The sequence below is a fragment of the Neolamprologus multifasciatus genome, chromosome 9 (assembly GCF_963576455.1).
Source record: "Neolamprologus multifasciatus chromosome 9, fNeoMul1.2, whole genome shotgun sequence".
NCBI classification, from domain to species: Eukaryota; Metazoa; Chordata; class Actinopteri; order Cichliformes; family Cichlidae; genus Neolamprologus; species Neolamprologus multifasciatus.
This window is the reverse complement of record NC_140447.1, coordinates 12,454,865-12,474,841: the sequence shown is the minus strand read 5'-3', so window position 1 is coordinate 12,474,841 and position 19,977 is coordinate 12,454,865. Positions and strand designations below refer to the sequence as shown.

The 19,977-nt window shown below is 37.4% G+C and overlaps 1 protein-coding gene across 3 annotated transcripts; it reads left to right on the top strand.

Moving 5' to 3' along the window:
• The first annotated feature begins 1,214 nt into the window (after window positions 1-1,214).
• On the top strand, window positions 1,215-19,592 carry LOC146511191 (B-cell receptor CD22-like). 3 transcript variants are annotated; one of them, XM_085172988.1, is made up of 9 exons: window positions 1,215-3,328; window positions 3,562-3,627; window positions 3,815-4,198; window positions 5,053-5,358; window positions 5,479-5,739; window positions 12,536-12,796; window positions 15,781-15,868; window positions 16,022-16,061; window positions 16,203-19,592. In XM_085172988.1, exons 1-9 carry the CDS (start codon window positions 3,316-3,318, stop codon window positions 16,449-16,451), a joined length of 1,668 nt encoding a protein of 555 aa, XP_085029114.1. In that variant the 5' UTR covers window positions 1,215-3,315; the 3' UTR covers window positions 16,452-19,592. The 3 variants fall into 3 exon arrangements, with proteins under 3 accessions (XP_085029114.1, XP_085029113.1, XP_085029115.1); XM_085172987.1 differs by lacking the exons at window positions 12,536-12,796; window positions 15,781-15,868; window positions 16,022-16,061; window positions 16,203-19,592 and adding exons at window positions 5,928-6,003; window positions 6,137-9,615; XM_085172989.1 differs by lacking the exons at window positions 1,215-3,328; window positions 3,562-3,627; window positions 3,815-4,198; window positions 5,053-5,358; window positions 5,479-5,739 and adding exons at window positions 10,997-11,055; window positions 11,463-11,846; window positions 12,151-12,456 and having other exon boundaries at window positions 16,203-16,977.
• Window positions 19,593-19,977: the final 385 nt, after the last annotated feature.

Genomic DNA, 19,977 nt, shown 5'->3' with positions numbered 1-19,977 from the left:
ACATGTTGATCATATTTATTGACTGTCTAGTATAATACGTAGTTTTGTTTGGATTTGTGTAGGGCTTTTCTGCATCACCGTTTCAAAGAAAAGCATTATCAAGGTATGTTGATGTCACTGTAGAGATGGTTTGAGATTGTTTCGAAGCTTCAGTACAATTAGGGCAATAATGCTTTGTATGTTTCAGTGTTTTTCAAAGCCGCACTTTGCCTAAAGATTTAAAATAAACAGGGGAGCATGGACCACACATGACAAAACACAGCTGGATGCGAAAACGAGCAGATGTAGACCAAAGACTTAAATACACACACCAAGACTTCTTGCCATGTTTTCACTGGTGCCTTTTTTTCTTAGGGAGTGGATCTGTCATGGTCCCTGTGCCCCGCTGGTCGACCCTCTATTAGTCAATACATTTGTGGTTTGTTTGCTCTCTCTCGCTCTCTCTCTCGCCGCGGCGACGCTCATTGCGGGCTCCCGCTGCTGGCCCACACACCTGCTCTCATCACCGCACCGGCCGCTGATCCCAGCTGATTACTGCACTACTTAAGATGGCGAGTCTGCACTAGTCTTCGCTGGATCGTTGAGCTATCAGCATCAGTCAAACTTGTGTATCTGCCAACCTGTATCTTGAAAGCCCTTTGTTATTATCCCGCTAACCCGACCTTTTGTGTTTAGATCGTTTTTGGAACCGGATTCTGAGAGGAGTGACTGAGGAGGAGCCTTTTGTACAGAAAGTGTGGAGCACCTTTTCCCCTAACCCTGTTTCCCACGGACCCTGGCGACCCGGACTCGTTTCCCCTGCACGTTGTATATAGCCACTTGGTGATTGTGTTCACTGTGAATAAACGCGCTGTTCTTCGCTTAAAGGAATACCCTGGCCTGCGCCTGAGTCTCTTTTGGAAACCATATCAGGATATTGTTTGCAAATCCCATGTAGCTTCACACCCAAAGCAGAACAGAAATTTAAAGCAATTAGCACCTATCCAATAGTGATGGGATATCCATCTCTTTTTAGAGAGCCGGCTCTTTTGGCTCTCAACCGACTCTTCAGGTTGTTTTGTTGCTTTAATTAATTTATTATTAACAACAATATAAAATTATGCACAAAAGGAATTACTAATGTAAAAAAAAAAAAAAAAAAAATATATATATATATATATATATATATATATATATGTGTGTGTGTTTATATATAAATATATCCGGTGGCCCCTAGAGACAAAGCATGTACAAACTCCAAAGCACGTACAAACTCCAAAACACATTTCTAGCGTTAACTGAACTTCCAAAACAGAGCTATCTAGATCACTTAAATTACACAATTGAAAGCATATGTGTATTGTTTGTGTATTTATACACAAGCACTTATATATATTCAAATAATTAAAAAAATGTTCATTTACCTGTTACTACCACACACCAAATCTGGTCGTCGGTACTTCCTGGCTTGTGTAGCCACTAGGTAACAAAAGCTCAACACTGTGCCTAGCATCCTGGAGCACTTCTGTTGTGTTTTGTACGTGCTTCGGGGTTTGTACGTGCTTTGTTTCTAGGGGCCAGCGTAAATATACTTTTATTTATTCACTCCACATAAAATGTAATACAAAAAATCATATAATACAAAACACAACTATTTACATTTCAACTTTTAACTATTTAAATTTTTAACTTTTCCCTTTTAAACAAATTTAAAATGAAACAACACAAAAAACTACAAACCACAACACAATTAAATATAAATTAAAATATGAAAACAAAAAGAACATGCATATTCTCTGTCATATGGACCTGCATGAAAAAACTTTCTGAATCCTTTATCATCTGCAACTGAAAATAGTTGTGGATGATTACTATACCTTTCTAATTTGATGTTGTTGTCCCTGGCTCTCTTTCTCTCTCTTTTCCTCCCGCTCTGTTCCTGTGCTACCGTGAGTGTAACTACCGCCCCTCCCCTCTCTTCCCAGCGCTAAGCACAAGGCTCGCGTGCGGATTCAAGCTGAAAAAAAGTGCGAGAGAGAAGGTGAGAGAAAGAAAAAACCTTTGTTCTCCAGCGACTTGCGTCGTTTCGTTCGCAAGTGCATATTTATTTTCTTACTCTTCTTATATTTGTTGTTTGTTTACTTGCACTGCTGTAACTGGAGGCCCGTTGTCTCGTCTCTCTATATACTGGACTGTATGTAGTGGAGATGACAATAAAGTTTACTTTGACTTCAGCACAGCAGCAAGCAGGCGCACCGAGGGCTTTCGCACTCATTTTTTGCGTATAGAATTTCAAAAAAACATCAGTACAAAATATAAGTCTGTATCATAATGTCTGGTGTTTTCATGTTTGTTGTTTTGTTTTTATTTTGTTTTATTTTGCGAGTTGGTTATTAGATGCCGCCCCAGCCAGCCAGAGAATCCCCCACCGCCCCGCCCTCTCCTCCCTGTGCCGCAAGCAGCAGGCGTACCTCGCAAACTAGGGCGCCCTTACTCCCAGCAAATGGGCGATAGAAAACCGATTGGTGCCTTTGCCATTCCCAATATGTGCTGGCTGATGTCGGGGCAGCATGAGTACAAGCTGATGGGCTGAGATGGGCCTGTTCCAGCTGCATGGGCTCCTCCTCGTCTGCCTGCGTGCTCTCCATCCGTCTCCACTTCCAGGGAGGAGACTTCACCCAAAAACTCCCAGACTTTCTTCCGTTCCTCCATACTTGTGCATGTGGTCATCTAACCTAATACACATATTAATTAATTCATCTAATTATTTTGGTAAGTCCTTTATTGCCAACTCACATTTCAGGCTGTTCAAAAAGGCTCCTCGGAGCCTCTGCCTGAAAATGAGAGCACATTGTGTCAGAAATCCTCCGCTCTTGTCCAGCTCTTCAGAAAACTTGTCTGGAGCAGGTACAGGGTGCTCGTGAGGCAGAAGAGGAGGGGAAGAGGGAAGAGGGCAGGCAGCAGCGGGGAGGCATGTTCCTGGCAGCCCCGAAAGAGGATAGCAACATACATTTTAATTCAGTCACAACCTGTAACAGGGCGCTCTGCACCTTGGTTTTATGCTGCAGCATCTTCAAATGCCGCTCCAGCAGGTCTGCTGTAATTATAATTCCCACTGCACCAGGTTTAACTTAAGGGCATTTAAGGAGTCTAAAATGTCTTGCAGGGTGGACAAGTCATTTTAGACTCTGACTTCCTCTTTTGCATGTTAAGCAGGAAGCATAACACTGACTGTTTCACACTTGTTGTCAGTGAGTATCTTTATACTTCCTCATTTCTGACATGACAAAAAGTAGTTCACTTGGGTTATTAGAATTCTGCTAAAAAAGACCTGACATGAACTCGATTGGTAAGAAAATATTTTATGCTTTTATTTCTTAGTTTTGTGATACTGAAACTTATTCTGTTGGTTTTCTTTTACCATACTGACAGAGACATTATTGTGTTTACTAGTGCTTTACTTGTAGTCACGAAAACATGAGTTATTATAGTTTTTTATTATTATTTTATTATTATAGTATTTTTATTTATAGTTTTTGTGTAGTTATATTATTAAATTAACAAGTTTTTTTGCCAACCCAGGGAACAAGATTCTGTCTATGAACATGGTGAAAGTTGGCATGATACTGATTGTCCTCTTTGTTCCAGGTGAGCTGTTTATTCAGTTATTCAAAGATATTATAGGGGTAATTTATACTCTACATTAATTTAGAATTATGCCAAAAGACCATTATAGATGGAGCCATCTGCTCATTCCCTGATTGAAAAATATCAGCACACACTGTTAAACGGAGGGGAAAAATGTCTGCTGCTAAATATAATGCTGTATTTACAGATGCTTTGGCTGACTGCCCTGATGAAGCAGACCTCTTCATAACTGCACCAAAGAAGCTGGAAGCACTGAGTGGATCTTGTTTGAAAATCCCATGTAGCTTCACACTCAAAGAAGAACAGAAGTTTAAGAGCACAAAAAAAATCGTTGGAGTGTGGATAAAAAAGGATTCCAGAATTGTCATTTATCCAAACAATGTGATCTACAACAGTAATGGAGCAGTTAACATCTATCCAATGAGTATTACTGGGAACCTGAGTCAGAGAGACTGCACCACTCTGTTTTCTAATTTAACCACCACATACACAGACACATACTTCTTCAGAGTAGAGAGTGAACCATTCAAGGCAACAGCTCATTGTGATCCTCTTCACATAACAGTCAGAGGTAAAGATTTTTTTTAATTAGTTTATAGTTCAATATTTTAATAATCGCTCTTCATGAACTGGCATATATGTCTGTGGAGACCAAAATCAACAATACTATCATAATGAATATCCAGACTGACAGCTGAATATACATATATTTATATTTCCATATAGAATGAAATGATCTGCAAAACATTTACATCCTTTATTTAATTAATGTGACGAGAGGAAAACAAAGTTACTTTAAAGTAATATTCTTGGGTTTTTGTTTTTTGTTTTGTTTTGTTTCAGAACAACACAGGCTTAAACTGCAGCAGTTTAGCACTTTTTTGCTACAGAGACATTCTGTTATTGCACTGTTTAGACACTGTGGTTTGACATTTTCACGCTGAAAAGACCATTTAGTGCAACCTATGTTTCTCCAAAGAAAGTTAAGCATGTGAACAGGTTAGAGTGTAGCACTGAATTGTAGTCTGTACTGGTAGGGCACCTATGAAGAGTGGAAATGTGTCCGGTTCAGATACCTGTGCAGGTATGGAGATGTCTAGGAGAAAAGACAGCTGAATTTTTAAACTGATTGTTCAGAAGTGTTCCTGTGCCTATACCATTGCACGATGATTATTAGAGAAATGAAGAAACTAGAAAACCTTCAGTATTTAAAGTAAAGATTACTTCCAATTCATTGCATGGTGTTTTTCCTTTGCATTGTCTAGAGCATTCTCTGTTTTTTTGGAAAAAGGTTTGTGATTTTTCTGCTGCTGTTATATTTATACCCACAGACTTCAGTGTTCACATGTCTTACAAGAGCTAAATTATCTCTTCGTGACTTGATGATCTGTGTTATTTATATAGATATATCATTTCAAACCACAGATTCTCCTTGGAGGCCCAATATTACAATCCAAGGTGATCTGAAGGAGAAGGAGTCTGTCACTATAACCTGCTCAGCTCTCACTCCCTGTCCACACTCCCCTCCTCAACTCACCTGGAATCTCCAACAAGACTCTCACAACAAAATAGAGGAAAACACAGATGGAAGCTCTACAACTAAAATCCAGCAGACCATCACTCTGTCAGACACACATGATGGAAAGAAGATCAGCTGCTCTGCCAGATATCCTGTGAACCAAGGAAAAGACACCAAGACAGCAGAGACAGAAGAGACTCTCAGTGTTTCATGTAAGACAATCATAGTGTTTTTATGGATCCTGTGATTAAACAATGAGTAATGGAATATTGAATGTTTATAATGGATAATAGGAATCCGTGTTAGAGCTATTTCCCCCCTTTTTTTTCCAGTGCTTCCCAAAGAAACCACAGCATTTATCAACCCATCAGGTTCAGTGCCAGCAGGCAGTCAGGTGAACCTAGCTTGTTATAGTAAAGCCAAACCGCCAGTCAGCAGCTTCACCTGGTTCAAGAAGAGCAGAGATGGAGCTGTGAAAGTATTTGAAGGAGAGATTTACAGCTTCAGTGTAACAGATGGAGGAGTTTATTACTGTGTGGCCACTAATGATCTGGGTAATCAAACATCACCAGAGATTCGTGTGAATACTGAAGGTAATGTTAACCAGTATTCATTCAACTGAATGCAAAGAGCCATTTTGCATTCCTGTTTATGAATTATTGTTGTCTTGTCTATCACACTCTTAAAGAATCTTTGTGATTGCTGATTGTTCGACTTTTTTTTACTTCACACACTATTCTTCAGGAAGGCAAACTTTAAAATCTTTTGTTTGAACATTCAGGTGGTATTGGTCTCTTTGCTCTACTGCAGACTGCAGGAATCACAGTGCTTGTGATCACACTGGTCATCTTTGAGTGGTGAGACAAATCTTTCTGTGATATTCTCATTTTTAGTGTGTGTGGGCTACATTTCATGGATCTTTATCATTCATCACTGCCAAACCAAACAGAAACTAAAGCTTTTTTTATTGTTTGTTTGTTTTTATTTCAGCTGCTTCAGATCAAGACGCTCCAACAAATCAGAGATAGGAATTTGCCAAATGAACACTTACTTAACAACTGAACAACTAAAGTCTATGCAAGTCGCAAGAGGAGGGAAAACTCCAGTTTAAAATACAATATGAAACTATTTTTTAACGCTTAAGAGTTGGTTAACAAGAATTTAGGATGTTTGTAGATTTCTTTATAGTGTGGTGTTCAAATATTTTTAGTCAAATTATTAAATAAAAATAATGGCCATACTGGCTCAAAATGTATACCACCAGAGCTTAACTGGTTGCTTGTCGCACTCAGATTATTCATATTAGGAAAGCATGCTTTTAGACCAGATCATACTAGAACTGCCTCAGCACATATAAGGGATCACTGGTTAATAAATATAGATGATAGGAAACTAGACAGGGTTGTGTTTTTAGATGCTACTGTGTTCAAGGTCACTGACAACAGTGTTTTAATAACAAAATGAAATGTCTATAATGATGTGTTTTGTGTGTGTGTGTGTGTGTGGGTGTGTGTGTGTTTATGGTTGTGTGGATTTGTCACGTGTGTTGTGTTTTACTTTTTTGTAATACTTTTATGATCTTCTGCATGTAATTTGCCAGGCCCTACAGATGTAAATGATCTTAAGCTAACTCTGGTACAAAACATTGAATCACAACACTTATGTTAATATTGTGCATTTTTCCTTTTCAAATAAAAGCTATTAATAATAATAATTGAACCTAGGTGTTGTTGTATCTCAGATGAACAACTGTCTTTCTGGGTGATGGTGAGCATTTCTAAATAGCAGCTTTTCTGACAGTACGGAAAAATCTTGTGGCGTTCCAAAAGTGAATTGTTTTTTTTAATGATTTGCCGGCTGAGGTGGTTATATACACTGATGATCCTTTTTTTTTGAGCATGACTAAAAATAGTAGAATTTCAATGTGGTGTTGAATAACATTACAAATGTTGTAATAAACAAACTAATTACACAATTAGAACTCGAATAAACTGTTATTCTGGGTCGATCACACCAATTACCTAGATCATACTAACTCCAAGATGGCAACCCCACCCCCCTCCTAATTTAACACTTTGAGTATAAATTAGATTCAGGTCTTCTATTGTTCTTGCACAACTTGAAAGATCTGGCGTACTTCTTTTGTCATAAACCAGTGCATGCGAGGGTCCTTGGCTTCCTGGCTGATCAGTGAGGTTGAAAATGTAAGTAAGCTGCACAAGAGCTGCACTGTGAGTGTCATAACACATTTGTGATGTTACCATAGGAGATACTAGCAAGTCCAAAGACCAGCCAAGGATTGGTTAAGGCCCAGCTGGGGGCCCATCACAGATCTGCTGTCCATTTTAAGTTGCTGTATCTGTACTATAGTAGCAAAACGTGACATGTAATGAATGTGAGACAAGGTGGAAGCTGGTCTTCTTCTCAATTATATGACTATAAATCACCTGTTAGCTCAGAGATCTGCCATTAACAACAGGAAGCAACTATCAAAGTTGGATAACAACAGGCTACAATACAAGGGAAACAGCACTGACCAGTATGGACTTAATGAGTAAATCCTGGTATATGTCAAAGGTCATAACTCCAGTGAACACGTCTCCATTGCATTGAGTCCAGTGGTGGTTTGCTTTATGCCACTGTAGTCCATGCTTTGCATTGTGCTTGGTGATGTAATGATGAAGCTGCTCAAGCATGGAAACCCATTCCATGAAGGTCTCTACATGAATGGTGTCAAACTTATTTTACATCGCAGGTCACATATAGCCCTCTTTGATCTTAAGTGGGCAGGACCAGCCCCACGCCCCTGGTACGGGGGGCAAAAGGGAGAAGATCATGTTTAATCGGTTATAACATGGGGTCAGAAACAGTCCTGACATCTATGGTATCCACAGAAACCTCTGAACCTCAGCTAAAATCTCATATAAACCATATAAAAGAGCAGTTACGTAAATGCACAAAAGTCCACTAAACAAACAAAACCAAACCAGAAATTCTCCAGACTTAATGTAGCTGGCTAAAGAAAGCCTAGTTAGCTATCACAGATTCCTCACACCAAGTTTTGCCACGCTCTGATCATAATTCACTGAAGGAGCTGCAAAAGACAACCACAAATGTGCTAAGACAGAAATTGGCTTACCATCTCGATTTCCTCCGTCATTTTCACCGGTTGCTGATAGCCTCATGATTATCACCATCTACCATGGCTAACTAGCTGCATCAGAGCCACTTCCGTCAACAACCTCCATTTTAGACCCAGCTACAGACACGTGACTGGATAGATGCCACATGCAGTAAATTTGGGCCCACGTGGGGTTTGGCCTTGCAACTTCTAATTGGTTGAAGTGACGTGAACCTGGCATTATTACCGTGATCCTATTGGCTCAAACGATTAAAAGGAGGTGTCAATCATGCAAATTGGCCAAAAGAAACCAAAGTTACAGCCTCTCAGAGTTTAAAGGGCCAGAGGCCAGTTAAGCTCTATGTGCACGGCACAAAAGGCCCATTGCCAAGTGAATGTGTAGTTGTTGGAGTGATTTCGTTAAAAGTTGTGATTGTTGTGTTTACAATTTGTAAACCTTGTCTTGAACTGCACTATTAAATATTTTTTGGTTAATCCCTACATGTAGGATGTTGGGGGAAGCTATTATCTCTAGTGTTTAACTGCAGGAACATTGCATGAAATATTCTGGTTTCCTTATTTAGTAAGGAATGTTTACTTCCTGCCATTTATGGGCTCACCTGTGCTTGTATATGGTGGACTGTTAAATGGGTTAAGCCATATATTGGGTGAGGGCAGATGACCCTTTTATGACTAGAGATGTTGTTAAAATGGTTGTAACCAGGAAGTCACGCACATAGACACACATGCACACACGCATGCACTCACATGCTCGCACATGCATGCATACACACACACAGTGGCTTAGCTTTTATGACACACCATATTTGTTTTACAATGGGGTGTTTGTGTAACTGTTGTCACTGAATAAAAGTTGGAGGGGAGTGGGCTGTTTTTTTGAAGTTGGCTTGGATCAGGTGGGGAGCTTGTAGCTCCAAGATCCTGAAAATAAACTTAAATAATTTCTGTTCTTTAATACCTGAAAAATTCAACTGACATGTTGTCCATTGTGTGCCGTAATTGGACTTTTTTGTACAAATTCTGGGTATTTATGTATTGACAGTGCTGTCATTTTTCACTGTTTCACTTCAGAAAAATAAATCCTTGAACAGATGATGTTTATATGTTAGTTACTGAATTTCTGGACTATGTAATGTAAAGTGAAGAATATTTTTAAAAGGGTTATATGCTAAAATAAATAAATAAATAAATTGGGCGAGGAAAAAATTGACTTACTTTTTCTGTGTTCCAGTGTTAATAACTTTGACAGACTGACATCTGCTGCAATATTTACACCTCTGGTGGAATTTCACAAGTGTTAGCTTTATTTTGATACCAAGATTATAGACACAGGAATTATAATTGCAGAGAAATAATCAATTAATTTTGGGTGTTTCATTTTTGAGCAGGAAGCTCAGAAAAACCCAGAAAAAGACAAAGACCATTACATTCACTGAGATCTGATTTTGAGGAATGAACCAATTCTGTTTTAGATTCTATTAAATAAGTCTACTAGATGAACTAATTACAGGTTTATAATCGTTTTGCATTTAGACCAGTTAAATTAGAAATGATTTCTCATTGAGTGTATCTAGAAAAACTTCGTTATATTAGATGGTGGGGTTTAATAGCTTATATTTCTTATGTCATATTCATTATTATTTTAGCATCTATATTTGAATTCATGGCTTAATTAAAAATGGCTGAACATTTATTGAGCTCAGATATAAAATTATTTTTGTCCACAACTAAACTCATGTGTCAAAAGACAAATGCCTGGTGTTGCTGCTCAACAACCAAATTGTAGTGTTACTGTGCCATTTCTCACACTTTGTGATTTATTTTAGTTCTGATGCAGTCGGTGCAGATGTGCTACAAGATAAATGTAAATGTAAGTGCTTGAGGCAGAAGGACTTCACTGTGACTGGATTTTGAGGAAGTTGGTCAAGAAAGTCTTTTGTGTCAATTGATGAGAGTAAATATCAGCTAAAAATTTCCACCAAATGAATATATGAAATGTATTAAATAACATAAACATGCATTTTTAATGAAACAAGGAAAGTGAATAAAAAATCACTTTTCAGGAAATTGGTATCTTACTTATTCTTTCAGCATCATTTGTGTTTTCTCCATACATGTGTATATAATTCCTGGTAATCATGAATTATTTAATGTTGATTAATATATTCTATAAAAGTTTGCAACCTTGAAAAAAACTAAAGTGAATAAAGAGGTCTTTTAGGGTGTGTAGGTAATGTCTGCCTTCCTCTATCACAATATGCAGCAGAACTGAAGACTTTTTTTTTCACAGAGGCATCAGGTGACGCCTACAACAGCTTTGTGACTTTAATGCACTTAAACAGCTTGTTCTCTTTCTGTACTTCCTTCTTTCTAACATTGGTTGGGCAACACAGTTCACTGTAATTCTTCTAAAACTGTAAAGTGATAAGACTACACTTGGGCTTGTTTGGTAAGGAAACATTTTATTGCTTTTATTCAGTAACGTTTTATATTTCTTTTACTACACTGACAGGTACATGTAAAGTAATTTTATTTACTGATGTTTTAGTTTTACTGATTTGTGTTACATTTTTCTTTATTTAAACATAGCACTACAAGAAAAGAAAACAAGAGATGTACAAATCAAAAACACTTAAAAAAAAATAAAGTACAGTGTTACAGCTTCATACGTGAAATTGTCTTTTTTTTTTTTAATCCAGGCAGTAGAGTAGTCTGTGTGTGAACATGGAGACAGTCAACATGTTACTGACTGTCCTCTTTGTTTCAGGTGAGTATTTTAGTTATTTTAAAGGCATTATTAGAGTAATTTTACATCATAAACTTCATGTAGTAACAAAGAAAACATGGAGCTACGGTTTGTGCTGACTTTAAATTAAAATGTTTTAAGTGGAAAATATTAACAAAGTGCTGGCACTTTCAAGCATTACAATAGACAAGTGTTGAAACTCTGATTATGAATATTTTCATCTTACATCCAAACAGCAGATGGTGGCTGAAATGTTCCTGTTATCACTGGATTATCAGTTAAATGTTTAATTTTACAAGAAAATATTCACATACAAAAATATTAACTCACTAAATAAATTGTTTGTAAAGTTGTGTTTGGGCATAAAGAAACGTGTAGTCAACTAAGATTAATTTGTGAATTGATTAATAATTAAATTGTATTTACAGGTGCTTTGGCTGATTGTCATAATGAAGTAGCACTCTTCATAAATGCATCAAAGAAGCTGGAAGCACTGAGTGGATCTTGTTTGCAAATCCCATGTAGCTTCAGACCCAAAGAAGGACAGAAATTTATCAGCACAAGAAAAATTATTGGAGTGTGGATTAAAAATCAATCCCAATTTAACAATAATCCAAACAATGTGATCTACAACAGTAATGGAGCAGTTAGCATCTATCCAATGAGTATTACTGGGAACCTGAGTCAGAGAGACTGCACCACTCTGTTTACTAATTTAACCACCACATACACAGACACATACTTCTTCAGAGTAGAGAGTGAACCATTCAAGGCAACAGCTGCTTGTGATCCTCTTCAAATAACAGTCAGAGGTAATAGTGTTTTGTTTTTGTTTTTCCAGTATTTTGTTTTGCCTATTAATAAACCTTCATTCAGGACTTTAATGTATTGTTTGATTGTAATCAACATGTGTTGAGCAAATTTTGTGTTACAGTCGTAATGATTGTCCCAGCATGACACTCAGAAGATTGCTTGTTTTTTTATAAATTCTGCTCTGCCTTTATTTTAAGGACTTGATAACATTTATAAATCAAAGTATAAATTTAGAACAAGTTTGCAGATTTGAATCAGTGGTACAAATGTCAGTGTGATTTTAATATGTATGTGAAACCACAGACTCTCCTTGGAGGCCCAATATTACAATCCCAGGTGATCTGAAGGAGAAGGAGTCTGTCACTATAACCTGCTCAGCTCTCACTCCCTGTCCACACTCCCCTCCTCAACTCACCTGGAATCTCCAACAAGACTCTCACAACAAAATAGAGGAAAACACAGATGGAAGCTTTACAACTAAAATCCAGCAGAACATCACTCTGTCAGACACACATGATGGAAAGAAGATCAGCTGCTCTGCCAGATATCCTGTGAACCAAGGAAAAGACACCAAGACAGCAGAGACAGAAGAGACTCTCAGTGTTTCATGTAAGACAATCAGAGTTTGTTGTTGTTAAACTGAATTCCATCGGACAACATGATTTATGGGATATTCTTTTTTCTCTAGATGCTCCGAAAAACACCTCAGCATCCATCAGTCCATCAGGTTTGGTGTCTGCAGGTAGCTGGGTGAACCTGACCTGCTCCAGCAGAGCCAAACCTCCAGTCAGCAACTTCACCTGGTTCAAGAAGAGCAGAGATGGAGCTGTGAAAGTATCTGAAGGAGAGATTTACAGCTTCAATGTAACAGATGGAGGAGTTTATTACTGTGTGGCCACTAATGATCTGGGTAATCAGACATCAGCAGAGATTAACATGACTGTTGGAGGTAAAATTATTCACCAGTTATTTTAAAAAATAATTTCATTTATTTATTTAGGACAGTGCATGTTAATGAAGATTCATGTAAAAAAAAAATACATCAATGTAAACATACCAGATTATAGCCAAGGGCTAATTTCCATCTGTTGTCCATAAAACATAAAAAATAGACATAATAATTCATAAAAAAATCATAATTCATTTATAATAAAAACCCCATCACCAAACTCACACATACACACCCTTCTATTCCTAAATAAAACATTAAACATATACATATACAACTTGTACATGATCACACACCTGATTTGTCCATAACCAGTTTTTAACCTGTGCCTTAAACAAGTTGAATGTCGAGCATTCTCTAATAGGTTGAGGAAGACTGTTCCACAGATGGCCACCCTGGACAGAAAGGACGTTCTGCCCAAATAATGTCCGTCTGTGTGGTATAAACAAGTCTCCTCAGGTTGTAGCTCGAGTGGTCCTGTCTGAGCTTTCTTTATGCCTAATGAACTGCTTTAGTGGTGGTGGAGCAAGGGAGTGTAATAGTTTATATATTAAACACACTCTTTTAAGTTTCACTAAGTTATTGAAGTTCAGTAATTTATGTTTTTTTAACACATGACAGTGGTGGTGGGAAGTCGGTTTTTTGTCAAGTAGTTTTAAACTCCTTTTTATAAATGTTTTCAATAGTTTTAAGTGTTGTTGGACAAGCAAGTGACCAGGACGTCAAACAATAGTCCATATGAGAGATGATCATTGAGTAAAAATAAGTTTTTGCAACATTCATATTTAAATTATTACGTATATGATTAAAATTTCGATTATTAAATTTAAGTACCTGGGACATTTATGTGTCTCTTGAAGGAGAATGTTGGGTCTATAATGACCCCAAGATATTTAAATTCTGGAGCTAATTCAAGCTCTACTCCATCCAGGAATATGTTTGACTGCTTCAAGTTTAAGGGGCGTTTTGAAAAATACATGCAGACAGTTTTTGAGGTGTTCAACATTAGGCATGAGTCCTCCAGCCAGCTATGCATTAATGCTAAAGCAGCTGTAAGATCTTTTGCCACCTGCTGGACACTATTTGCCGTATCTGTGGAGTGATGTGCCCGAAAGCCAAACTGCAATGGATGTAATGAGGGTTGGGTGTTTTCTAGGTGAGCAGTGAGGAATTTAACCACCCACTTCTCAGCTATTTTAGATATGACCGGTAGTATGTTTATGGGGCGATAATGAGCCATGTCAGTCTTCACACCTGCTTTGAAAATTGGTGTAACTGCAGCAATTTTCCAATCTGTTGGAACAATGGAGTGTTCGAAAGACATATTCAAAACATGCGTACATTGTTGGACGTACAAGCAAATTCATATGTTCCTTTAGGAAATTTGTGTTAATACCATATACATCAAGTGCTTTAGATTGTTTTAAACCTGTAATTAGTTTAGCAACTTCAGTGTCTGAAATATGAGTAATGGTGAACAAATTTTGACCAGCATCATTCACATTATCAGAGCACACGACTGAGTCAAAGCTCTGACTGATCTCCTTAACAGATGAAATAAAGAAAGTGTTTAAGTTACTGGCAATAGATAGAGGCTCTCTAACAATAGAGTTATTTACATAAAGTTCAATTGTATTTTTGCTTTTGTTTGAATGATGGCCAAGTAATTTATTTAGGTGTTGCCAGATAATTTCACCATTACCTTTGGCTCTTTCAATTATATTTATAAAAAAATTTGCTTTGGCTTGTCTCAAACTTCTTGTTACTTTGTTCCGCATTGAAGTAAATCTCTGTCTATCCAGAGTTAGACCTGTTTTCAGGAACTGTTTTAGTAATTGATCTCTTGTTTTCATTAGATTCTTGCACTCTTTGTTTAACCAGGGCAAATTAGATGTTGTCTTAATTTTTTGTCGACCTCTAATGGAGTATGTTGATATAACATGGTATAAACTTGGTATAAATTCATAAAAGGATCTCCTATTAGATGAACTATGAAAGTGATTCTTAACCCGTATTTTTAAAATTTTCTAGAAAATAATATACAATTGTGGTCTAAAATAGCAGTCAGTAAATTATAAGATTTAATAATTCGCTTGGGCGTATTACTGAAAACCCGATCTATTTTAGTTCTAGAGTGTCTCATTATTCTTGTGGGTTGTTCAATGTGTTGAGTAAAGTTTAAAGTCTCCATCATGTCCTTGAGTGTTTTTCTGTTCTTTTCACAGTCCCAGTTGACATTAAAATCTCCCATTACAATTATTTCATTAGACTTATTATTTATAGTATGATATTTAAGTAATATCTGTAGTTGTTCATAAAAAATATTCTTTGTGGAAGGAGGGCCATATAAACAGATCAACGTAAATGACATTTCTGGGGAAAGAGTGATTTTAACAGAAATATGTTCTATTTCAACATCTATTGGTGACCTAAGTAAAGAGCAGTCCAGGTGTTTTTTTACATACATAAGTATTCCTCCTCCTATTGTTCCAATTCTATCCCTTCTGAATACTGTGTACTCTGGAAAGACAACCGCAGACTCACGAGAAGAACTTGTGAGCCAAGATTCAGAGATACCCAAAATAGAAATATTGGAATTGCTTAGAATATGTTCCAGTTGCTCATGCTTTGGTAACATACTGCGAATGTTCATGTGTCCACATAGAAGCCCCTTTGGTTTATTTTTAGTGTCCCAGATTACTTTAGCCTGATTAAATGTCTTGCAGATCTTTGTTCCTCTCTAACTTTTAATAGCAGGATTTCTTGTCCTTTTGTTGACAAGAAAGGTAAAGATAAAGGCTGAAGCCACTAATGCCATGCTTTTCTCCCATTTATCTTTCAGGTTTTCCTTGTTGATCTATTAATAACATTGGTACACTGAAACTTGACGATAATGTAACCAAAACAACTTTAGCAAGGGTATCTTTAACTCCACATTATTATATATTGTTTGACTCACACAGAGTTTATTTTTCATGTACCAGGAAAGCAGAACAATCACTCCACACTGGTCCTACTTCTTGGAGGAATCTCTGGGATCATCTTACTCATTTGTTTGATAATCTTTCTTTGGCAAGTATCAGACATCACATTAGAAGACATGATATTTAACTGTGATATTTTAGCTGCACTTTAAAATGTTTTTTTTTTTCATCAAGCTGAAATCTACTCACACATATATTCAACATAAACAGATACATTTTTATTGCCTCTCATGTCATCCAGGTGGTTAAAGTCAACACGTCAAACTCAACAACAGACTTGGGTAAGACAATACTGAACTTCTCTGTAGCTGTTTACATGATTGTAAACAACCACTAGTCACATGCTTTCAAATGTCTAAAAACATGATTAAGAATGGACTCTATAGGTCTAAATCACAGATTTTACTTTGCTTATTTTATAGATTCAACCTCACGAAGAGCAGGTTGTTGAAGGGCCAGCAAATAACACTGAAAAAGACGAAGAAAACATCCATTATGGAGAGATGAGCTTCTCTAAGCTGGGATTTGACGCATCCTCTGACTCAGTGCAGGACAGAGGACAGCAGCAGGATACGGTGTACGCACAGGTGAAAGTCAACAAGCCAGAAAACAGCTTAACACTGAGAGCTCATGGCCAAGAGGAACTCTACGCTGAGGTGAAGAAAAAATGAGAAGTATGCGTTTACAAACTGTAAAGAATGAAATATGAATGTGGAGCCTTTACATGAAAATGTGTCATAGTCACTGCCGAACAGTTCAGTGAAGTAAAAAAAAAGCTTTTTTTATGTTCACCCTCCTGTAGTAATTTCATACGGCTGGTTTCAGATTTTGATCTCTTATGATATTAAATATGCGTAAATAGAAGTTGCAGCAGTTCAGCAGGGAACGGTAAAGTGACTGGTACTTATATACAGTGTTGGTCAAGTTACTTGAAAAAAGTAATTAGTAGCTAATTACTGATTACTTCTCCAAAAAGTAATCCCATTACTTTACTGATTACTAATTTTCAAAAGTATTTAGTTACTTAGCTACTTTAAAAAAATATACTCAACCTGAATAAAGCAACAGACCTTTCAGACCAATTATGTTTTTATGCATAATCTATCATATAAAATTGAATCAAATGGAAAGCCTCTTTTTAAAAATAGTTTTATGAGTTTTAATCTTTTAATCTTATGCACATTGCATTAAGCAAAAATTTAATTATATGCAACTGTCTTTGACTTGAAGACATTTAAACCCATTTTCTGCATATTCTATGTCATGATCCTGGGCCATGTCGGCCCAGCATTCTTAGTTTCATGTATTTTTGTATTTTGTTCCTTATTTGACTTCCCCTTGTGACTTTTACTCCCTGTGTGCCCCTCTGTGTATCTGTGAGCCCTCGTTTCCCCTCGTGTTTTATTCCATGCGTTCCCCAGCCCGTTATGTCTGTGCTCTCCCCGTGCTCCCTCTCTCCTCCTGTCTGCACCTCTGTGTACTTCCTGTTTTACTTTGACAGTCTCCCGTCAGTATATGCGTCATGTTGTGTTGCTCCTGCCCTGTCTCGTTATGATTATCTGTGTCAGCTGTGTTCCCCGTGTGCTCCCACTTCCCTCGTTAAACCTCTGTGTACTTATGTCCGCGTCTCCCTCTGTTCAGTGTTGCATTTTCCCTCATTCATGGCCGTGTGTTTCTCTGTGTGCTAGTGTATTGCTTCCCAGTGTAGTTTCTTATCAGTTTGTTTTGCCGTTTCCCTCCAGCAATAAAGCTGTGTTTTGAGTTCATTCCTGCCTCTGTGAGCTTGCGTTTGGCTCCACTTCCTGTCTGCCACACAGCCGAATCATGACATTCTAGCATATAAAATAAAATAATGTTTTGTGTCTACACGCTCTCTTTCTAGTAGATGCAAGTAAAACACCGCAAAAAATAAATAAAATCAAAGATTGAGTGGCTGTCGCTCTTAAGTCTGTTTTCACGTATTTAGCAGGAGTGGAGGTTTGCCCAGTGCTGCAGTGGGGATGTCAGCAGGAGGATCCGAGGGTTTCTCTGTGAATTTCACATTCCGTGGCAGCGTGCTCAGTGCTTGCTCAGAATTTAAGTTTAATTTTTGCTGTAGAAAGAAGTTTTCTTCCCACACGTGTACAGTGGATGCTAATGTTTTTGTCACTTTTTATGGCCTAAAACTAAAAAGTTATGTCAGTGCTTCCACGCTTTAAATCCTGCACGGTCGTACTCTCTCCCGCACTCCATATTATGTATTGTTGATACACACTTCTGTTGCTACCACAGACGTCACATAATAGTTTCAACTCTTTAGTGAAGGCTTTCCACAGCTTTAGGAGTGTCTTCTTCCAGACACACATTTGTGAGGTCAGACACTGATGTTGGATAAGAAGGCCTGGCTCGCAGTCTCCACACGAATCCATCCTAAAGGTGTTGGATAAGGACTCTGTGCAGGCCAGTCAAGTTCTTCCACACAAAACTCGCTCATCCATGTCTTTAATCCACGATTCTCCTTGCAACCACCAAACCCAGATTTGTCTATCAGACTACCAAACAGAGAAGCGTGAATTGTCTCTTCAGAGAACACATCTCCACTGCTGTGGTGTGCAGAGGCAGCATGCTTTACACCACTACAGCCAGCACGGTACAAATTGTACAAATGTTTGGAGACACAGTCTGCTTGCCTAGATGCTTGATTTTTTACACCTATCACCATGAAAGTGATTGAAACACCTGAATTCAATAATCTGGATGGGTGAGTGAATAATTTTGGCAATATAGTGTACATATATAGCATTTCTCTATGCATGCAGTTACATATATTCAGGCTCTGATGGATGAATAAGGAACAACTTGGAGTCGAGCATCTTGGTCAGGATACTTTATCATGTGGAGAAAGCAATCAATCCACTGTCCTTCCAATTGGTTGATGACCCACTCCTCGACCTGAGCAAAGCAATCTTTTTCATTACTATTATTTTACTTGTTGCCAAATTAATGCAGTATTTACACATTGACATGCTCTTGTTTGATTTGTTATTTATTTAGCAGGCTTGTTAAAATTAATGTCCCATGTAGAGAAGCTAGCACAAAAACACATCTGCAAACATTTTCAGTTTATAAATTATTTATTTAAATATAAATATTTTATCTTAATTGATAAATGTGTCAGATTTTCTGATTATTTGTGACGCAAATTATTTTGCTCTACATTATGTCTGATATGAAACAAAGAAATTGTAAAGCTACAGTAGGAAGTAAAAAAGATCATGTTTTTGAGTTTGAAGTTTAAAGTGTGTGAAATTATCACTGTTTGTTCAGCTTTGTACATATAAATGCATTTGTAAAATAATTTTATGTGTGATTGAATCAATTTGAATTTGTGTGTGGCTTCAAACATGCATTTGTAAAATTACTCACAAACATTTGTATATCTCAGTTTAGGCTTATGGGTTATGTATCATAATATATTGTATGCATTTATCAACCTTTTAAGAAGAATTTATCTCCATATTCATTCATAAATTTGTTTCTTGATTTATTTATTAACATTTTATAATTCTTGGTGAGCTTGGTGATCATGGGCTTCCTGTCAAGAGGCTTTTAAACTCTCTCCTACAGTGTCTTCAGCTCAGTCTTCACCTTCTCTGACAGGTCAACTCCAACTTTCTGACTGTAGTATTTCTCAGCTCTATGGGCACGTTGAACATCTAACTTTAGTGTTGATAGCGCCATCTCGTGGCAGCTAGCCAGCAATGCCATTTTGTTGCCATTTTGCAGGAAATGTTCCCAATCAGTATTAAATGGATTTTTTTTAAGTATTTTTTAAATGTATTTTAAGTATTCATCTTTAGGCATTAAAAGATGAATAAAAACACTTAAGAAAAAAAAATCCAGATTGAGGTGCTATAAGTGCTGGCTGAGCATGCACCTGTTGCTCGTTCCATTAGACCAGACATGGTAAGAGCTGCTGTCCTTTCTCCATCAGAGTTCTGGAGTTCAGTGTTCAAGAGACTGAGCAGGTTACTGTGAGAGGGGAGAGGTAGTTTATCCCAGGTGTACCCATAAACAAAAGTTCCATGGATATGATCAGATGGACCACTTGGACAGTGAGTGAGACTGCCTAATTTGACCATTTAGAGGTAAGGGGATGGAAACAAGACAAAAGACATGCTGTGGAAGACAGTATGAACTAGTTTTTCGGCATTGGTC